General features: G+C 41.6%; 1 protein-coding gene across 1 annotated transcript; it reads right to left on the bottom strand.

The window, feature by feature from the left end:
• Positions 1 to 5: 5 nt before the first annotated feature.
• Positions 6 to 5,850, bottom strand: LOC129828684 (homeobox protein Hox-B4a-like). Its single transcript, XM_055889821.1, has 2 exons — positions 4,250 to 5,850; positions 6 to 3,271 (listed from the first exon to the last, which is right to left on the bottom strand). Exons 1-2 carry the CDS (start codon positions 4,671 to 4,673, stop codon positions 2,943 to 2,945), a joined length of 753 nt encoding a protein of 250 aa, XP_055745796.1. The 5' UTR covers positions 4,674 to 5,850; the 3' UTR covers positions 6 to 2,942.
• Between the last annotated feature and the right edge of the window lie 1,405 nt (positions 5,851 to 7,255).

Here is a 7,255-nt window from a genome sequence, read left to right on the forward strand (position 1 = left end):
GGGGGGGGGGGGGTGGTATCTTCAAGTGTCTTCCAAGACTCCTCTCCCCTCCTAGCAGAAGGTCCATGCAGTTGTGCCGCTGAATGACAATAGAGAGGAGAAGAAGTGTTTAAACAGAAGAAGTGATTAATGATTTTTCTGTATAATTCTCACATTTTTCTTGGCTCTGTCCGCAAATAATGGTGGTGAACTTTTGGGGCCCCTTAGAAATCTGTTCGCTCCTATTCACCCTCCGAAAGCAGAAGTTAAAAAAAATAATAATAAAGGATAAGAATAGAATTCTAAGGTGCATATTGTATGTGATGTCACGCGCAAATTCATTTATTTTACTATGCAAGTGCTTGGGGGCTTTTTGTGTGAAGACACATGTGCGTGGGGACCAATGTATCTATTCAAATAAACGACGTTTTTCACTGTTGTGAATATAACAACATTTGGACATAATATCACTTGCCATCTGAAAAGTATAGAGACATTTGCCTCAGGCCCCACATGAAAATCAATTGTGCATCTATGTGTGTGAGCAATAGAGCCTACCATCGGTTTCACGCGAAAACAAATTTAGAACTTAAAAAAGAGCGCATTCAAAAATACTGCGAACGAATTCAATAGTAGGCCTATCACATTGTGTGTATTTCAATGGTACCATGTGTGTATCTTTGACTGAACTTGCTTCAACGTCTTGAGGCATAGCATAGGCCTGTAGGACGCTGGTGTTTTTCAAAAGGCATTTCATAAATATATGAGGAGAAATATAATCACATAAAGTGATTGGAGGAGGCTATATGGCACAAGGGCTTACATCAACCAGCAAGTAATAGAAAATCTTCTCTGTTCCACAGAATGCGAGGAGACCAATTTGAGGCCACACTTTTGTTTAAAGTTCAACACCCAAACGGAATGTTATTTTCTTCTGCTCTATATTTTCGATACCTGCTCTAAGAGAAGAAAATGAAAATTAATACAAGAGCCGCGCCTTACAAAAGAAGCCATTTGTCTTCTTGATTGTCTATTTGGTTGTCAGGGTTTGAGCTATGGCACCGACCCGCTCCTTTGTAATATAAAAAAATACACAGCGAGCCAGCAAACACCGAGAAACTGTTGTGCAAAAATTAGACTCATTAAAGCATTAAAAGCCCACGAGCCGAGAACCTATTTAACTTTTTTTTTCAAAACGAAGATCCATATTTTCAGGCTGTTTTCAGCACCAGCGAGCAGCGGGTGTGTGAGCACCGTTAAATTAACGAGAGAAGAGAGTGAAACGAAGGGGTTCGTGATTTAAAACGAGATTACAAGGCATAATGTACCAGGATCACTCATGACCATAAGATATAAATCACCACGGAGATGTTCAGTGTTTTTTTAAAAGACAGACTACATAGAAAGGCAAACGAAAACCCACCATGGGAGGACAAAATTAAATTGAATCTTTTTTTTTTTTTTACACATCCCTTGCTATGAAAGGAGCTGGTCTGAAGAGAGCGACATATCTCAGTATCTTTTGGACCCAGAGCATTGGGGAAGCAGCGGCAGAGGGAAAGGAGGACACAAAGAGGATTGATGGATGCTTTTTCAGCCATTTATTACATTTCTATAGCTATTTACAAATAATAGGTAGACACTGAGGAGAAAGAGCAGAAAAAGAGCAACATTCAAATATGGAGGAAGAAAAAACTAAAATGTCGACATTATCAGAGACAGGACTGATCTTTGGAATGTAAATAAAAGGAACACATACAAATAAAATACCCAAAATGGCACATGGTGAGAAGAAAGCGAGAGAGAGAGAGAGAGTGAAAGAAAGAGAGAGGGTGTGCGCATGTTTGTGCCAAGAAAGGATACCAGATAGAGAAAGATAAAATATCAAATAAATGTGTATTCAGTCATGCAATATACGCACCTTTTTTCTCTTTACAACCCTGGCCAACAAAATTGCTTAAATTACATTTCACTTACAAGAAATGAATATGTTCGTATTGCAGATACTTGCCACAAAATTCAAATGAGCTGAACCTGTCCTTCATAACACAAGGCAAGAAAATAATGAACATAAGTACAACTGAGGTAATTATAATAGCTAGGTAGTACATTGTAGTGCTGTGTTTATAATGCTTAGGTAGGTTTGTACCAGATTTTGGTTCATATATGTATCTATTCTATAAGTCCAGCTCCATCATTCCACTGCGACGACTATCCTTTGTTAATACCGTGATTTACCATCTTTTGTTCAAATGCACCCTGTCTTTGCTAGAAACAAAGAAGGAAAAACGAGTCCCTGTAAAAATGAACTAGCAACGGACCTCACAATCGTTGTCAGTCTTAATATATAAACATAGAATATAACTGAGATTCAGCTATATTTTCTCTTACAAAATACTTCATGTTCGGAGAACATATTCGGTGTATTTTTTAGTTTTGAGGAGAGAAAAGGGAGTGAGAAAACGGCTCTTGACGAAACAAGGGGGCTCATTTATTAAACACAACGTTGGACGTCGAGGTAATGGGCAGGCCCACGGTTCATCCTTTGTACTGCAGAGTAAACATGACAAATGGGGCCGAGTTTGGCATGATTAAAGATGAAACACGGATCCATCTTCACCAAATCTGAAAAGTATCTGCCGCCTTCTGTTCTAATGGAGGGGAGAGAGAAAGAGAGAGAGAGAGGAGGAGAGGGGCATGGGATAAAAAAGGGAACTGGATCAGGTTGTGAACACATCATTGGAAGTGTTTGTGTTTGAATCTTCTCCCCTTCGACATTTTTTGAGATACAAATTTTCTCTTCTTCGTTTTTTACTCCCCCTTCTCCCCCCCCCCCACATGTTCTATCCCTGTAATTGAATTGAAGAGGGGAGGTAAAAACATGGTGGAATCCATGTATCCCACTCCAGAAACGGAGGTTTCAAAGTGCATGGTGGGTGGGTGGTGGATGGTTAGGGTGGAGGCTATAGGCTCGGTGGAGGCCCGCTGGTTCGGTTCTGAGAACTCCCCAACGCGAGCCCGCTGCTTTGCGAGTTTGTGTTGTTGGAGTTACTGTTGGAGCGGATCTTTGTGTTGGGCAGCTTGTGGTCTTTCTTCCATTTCATCCGCCGGTTCTGGAACCAGATTTTGATCTGGCGTTCGGACAGAACCAGGGTGTGGGCGATCTCCACTCTGCGTCTCCGGGTCAGATAGCGATTGTAGTGGAACTCCTTCTCCAGCTCCAGGACTTGCTGTCGCGTGTAGGCTGTCCGCGAGCGCTTGGGCTCACCCACCCCTGTGTAATTTGGATTCACTGTGGGACAGAGAGCTATATATTACAGGCCGTCCCCAAAACACACATGTGTTGCATTTGTAGGCCGAAACATATATTATTAATACACAGCTCAACACATTTTGAATATTATATTAAATCGGCCTCAGAACGTGTCACAATGTAGGCCTATATAGACATAACCTTGCTGAATTATGTTATGCAAAATTCTACAAGTAAGCCTCCGTCCATGGATGCTCATTGTATTTTCTTTACGTTCACTGTGAATGAGGGTCGCATGAGGGTGTTATTATAGTCTGAATGGGTGCTGGATAATGATTCAACTAATTCAAAACTAGACAAAACACAGTGGATGGTACCCACAAAAAGCCTAATAAAATACAAACTTAATAACCTATCTAAAAGTAAGGCCCTAACTCCTTCATTTTGAATTTCTGGCGTATGGCGCGTCTTTAAACAGTGACTTTACAATAGTCTCATTTGTCGTTGTCTGAACGCATGCTCTAGTTCTCAAAGCACACACTCTAATCATTGCAGAATAGTTGTGTGGGTCCATAATAGAGTTCAACTATTTGCCTTACCATCAGTGTTTTATTGTAGTCTCCATAAATATGAATATTTTAGCTTCCATAAAAGTTTTCCATGAACAATAGAGAGGTGACAGAGGAAAGTACACGTTTGTACATCCAACCACTTAAAATCAAATTACCAAAGCATAAAACTTAACTTATGGGATAGTCGAGTCGTCATAAAACCAATCTTAAGAAGAAATTAGAAGGGCTAGGTTGCATAGACTTCAAAGGTACTTGGCGAAGAAGTGCAATAAAAATTTATGGGGGATGTAATTATATTGCCCTGCAAACAGCCGATCGTAAATCTAGACCAAGGGTTACTTCACGAGGGGAGAGAGATTTAGCACCGAACACTAAGCTTCCCACCTTAGGTAAACTGATTCAGGCTCACAAAGACGCAGAGTAGGGAGAAGTTAGCAGCACTTACCGATGTTTACGTGGACTTTTTTCATCCAGGGGTAAACCACGGGATCCTTGCGAGAGCTGGCCGTAGAAAGGCTTTGGTTGAGGGGATTCTGGCCACAGGCGGGTGGAGGGCTTGGGGTTACGGAGTCGCAATGGTGGCTAGGTTCCGGGAGAGGGGTTGAGAGTCCGGCTGGGGGGAGGACGTGACCCCGTGGAGATATCACCACCGTGGGCTGCCCCGGACCCTGGCACGTTGTGTAAGGCGGGTCGGCGCAGCCCGACCGCTGGTTGTAGATCGACTCACTCTGAAAAGCAGGCTCTCGCCTCTGGGCGCTGTAGTAGTCCGGAGAGTGACTGGGTAGGTAGTCATTCTGTGAATATTCCTCGCAGGGTGGAAACTTGGGGTCCACATAGTTGGAGTTGATCAAATAGGAACTCATGGCCATTAATTTCTTTGAATTGCACACAAAATATACTAAAATTTATATCTATCGCTTTACTCGTTTTCCTGTTTCGTAGAACCCTCCTACTTTCTGTCAAGTGAACAAAGTTAAGAATCCATGTGACAGCGGGAGCCAATGGCGTGGATCCTGACGATTCCCGGATAAGGAAATAGGATTAGGCATACCCGCACATCATCTGGGCATAGTTTGTGGCATTCGAATGTTGCATAATTTTTTGCACACTGGCACGCTCGCGGAAAGCACGAATCAAAACAATAACAACCTGAAGCAGCCACGCCAGAAATACATACCACCGGAGTTTTCAAACGTCTACAGAGCAGATCAACTAACCAACCCCCTCACCTGTCCAATTCGTGATACAGTACATAAACAAGAAACGTGTTGCGTCCAAAGCTTGATAGTTAAGCCATATTCTCTCACTATTTTTTTATTCTTATTTTGGCTGGAGCTTTTGAAAACAAGGGCTGGGAAAAGTGATGCCGTGTGCTCGTTCTTGCCAAGCTTTTAAATGGACTCACTAATAATGGTGAGAGAATGCCCTGGCGTGCGCTGCGTGCAGCAGAAGGCTGTCAGAGATGAATCTAGGCTTGTTTAGAATCGATAGAAAATTCATCAACTAATTCAGGTTACAAAGCCTCCTAAATCACAGCTAGACCTTTGCATTAAAGCGAGTCCACCGTCAGTCCCCCCAAAACACCACGTTTATCCTGCACACCAATTTACACACCTACCTTGCATAGTAATTGAGACCACGCGCCCTTGCATTGCCAACCGAATAATAGTTTTGGTCCTTATCAGGACTCCATTCTCCTAACCCATGCAATGCTATCGTTGGAATAAGGCTCCATGCATGGTGAGTGATCATGCGATAAAACGCCTTTGTTGTCCAAATTGACTGTTTCGCAATCGAAATGGTGGCACCGTGAATACGCTTTTCAGTGGAAGACAAGCAAATCACAGCACTTGACAGATTAACATGGCAAATAAAACCCATTATAACTTTCGGTTAACCTTTTCTACTGAAATGATCAACAATGAAAAACATTAACAAAGTTTCTCACCCCATTAGCCTACATTGGGATAATATATCCTAATGGCACAACACAATTCAAATAAACATCAACTGGCAGTCGTCTGTATCCATCGATTGCTTGTAGTGTATACATCAACTACATACTCCCTTAGATACGAATTTGTGACCGTGAGTCTGTTCACACAAATCCGGATCTACAGGGTATATATAGATGACAGATATTCTCAGGACAGGTATTGAAAGGGGCTGCTCACCTTGACAGCGTCATGTGAGGTATCAACGTGCTACGCCCAAAGCAGGCTTCCTTCAAGTGTGTCAGCAATGTGCCACAGCACTACTTAATGAAAGGTGCTTTGCTCGTAAACATAGCTAGCTCGTGATGTGCAGGGACCAACTTTACAAATTCACATTTGTTTCTTCCATGCATTTGTGTTTCGAAAAAGACATGACTCGCCAAAATATATTGCACAATAGGTGAATGGCATGGTGATTTTCGGTAACCACAAAATAATAGTAAGATCAAATCAGTGTAAATAATTGGTTAAAACAAATATTCATATTCAGGGGAGACTGAAGCTCACACTTCTACATTTACAAGAGAAGGGGTAGCTCGTTTATAACCGAAGCCAGTAATCTATTTGACAATGCAGAGCGAACAAAAGCCAAGTGAATAAACTTGAGGGTGTAAGGGATGATAAGATAGCCAGCTCCTTATCGACTATTGTACACAATATTGACAAGCAACGATACACATACTAAGAAAGATCAAGTGAGTCAAACTTCAGAAAGGTCAACCGAGGCTCGAGCCCTGGCTGTAATACAACATTTGTTTTTTTTTATGACAGGTCATTTTTGTTAACAATCACCGGCAAACACCACTCAAACGGCGATATCCGGATGTAGGGAATATAAAACAATAAAATATGCACGAAGGAAGAAGTGGCCAACTCCTCTCACATCCTTAAAGCAGCACAGCAGAATTTACGACCTTTTTAACAAGTTTCCCCCTCACAACAAGCACAGAGTCTCTCATTTCGATTTTAAACGTCCTGGGAAAAAACACATACACTCATTCTGGCTACTCAAGACTCAAACCTGACGTAGAAGCAAGCATATTGACCATATACAAAAGGCTAAAATATCATCAATACTATCAAGGTAAGACCTGTGTACGAGAGCATTTAGAACCACAATAATCTTCTACAGAGTAGACCATTTGATGTCGACTTCATTGTGAGAGCTAAATATGTGTGAAATCTGTTGCAAACAATACCTAATAGGAATAGGTTGCGTTGGTATTTTATATCTGTAAATGACTTACAGAGTTATTTTAAAATGCGCATCAAACGATGTTGAAATATTTAGGATAAAATGTGTGCATAGGCTACCCCTGAGAATGATAGGCCCGGGCTACGTGTGAAATAGTCTCTGAGTAAAGCTTTTATTTTCCAAAAATAAAAGAATGCACATACACATTCAACAAAGACCTTCACCTCTAATCAACATCAAGCATGTTTCTCAACCCATCCTC

Source organism: Salvelinus fontinalis, chromosome 2 (assembly GCF_029448725.1).
Source record: "Salvelinus fontinalis isolate EN_2023a chromosome 2, ASM2944872v1, whole genome shotgun sequence".
Lineage (NCBI taxonomy): Eukaryota > Metazoa > Chordata > Actinopteri > Salmoniformes > Salmonidae > Salvelinus > Salvelinus fontinalis.

Bases quoted from the DNA above. Each gene is read 5' to 3' on its own strand.
- LOC129828684 (XM_055889821.1), bottom strand. From the start codon at position 4,673: ATGGCCATGAGTTCCTATTTGATCAACTCCAACTATGTGGACCCCAAG. The intron at 3,272-4,249 runs GTAAGTGCTGCT...TCTGTCCCACAG, and splicing joins AAAAGTCCACGTAAACATCG to TGAATCCAAATTACACAGGG.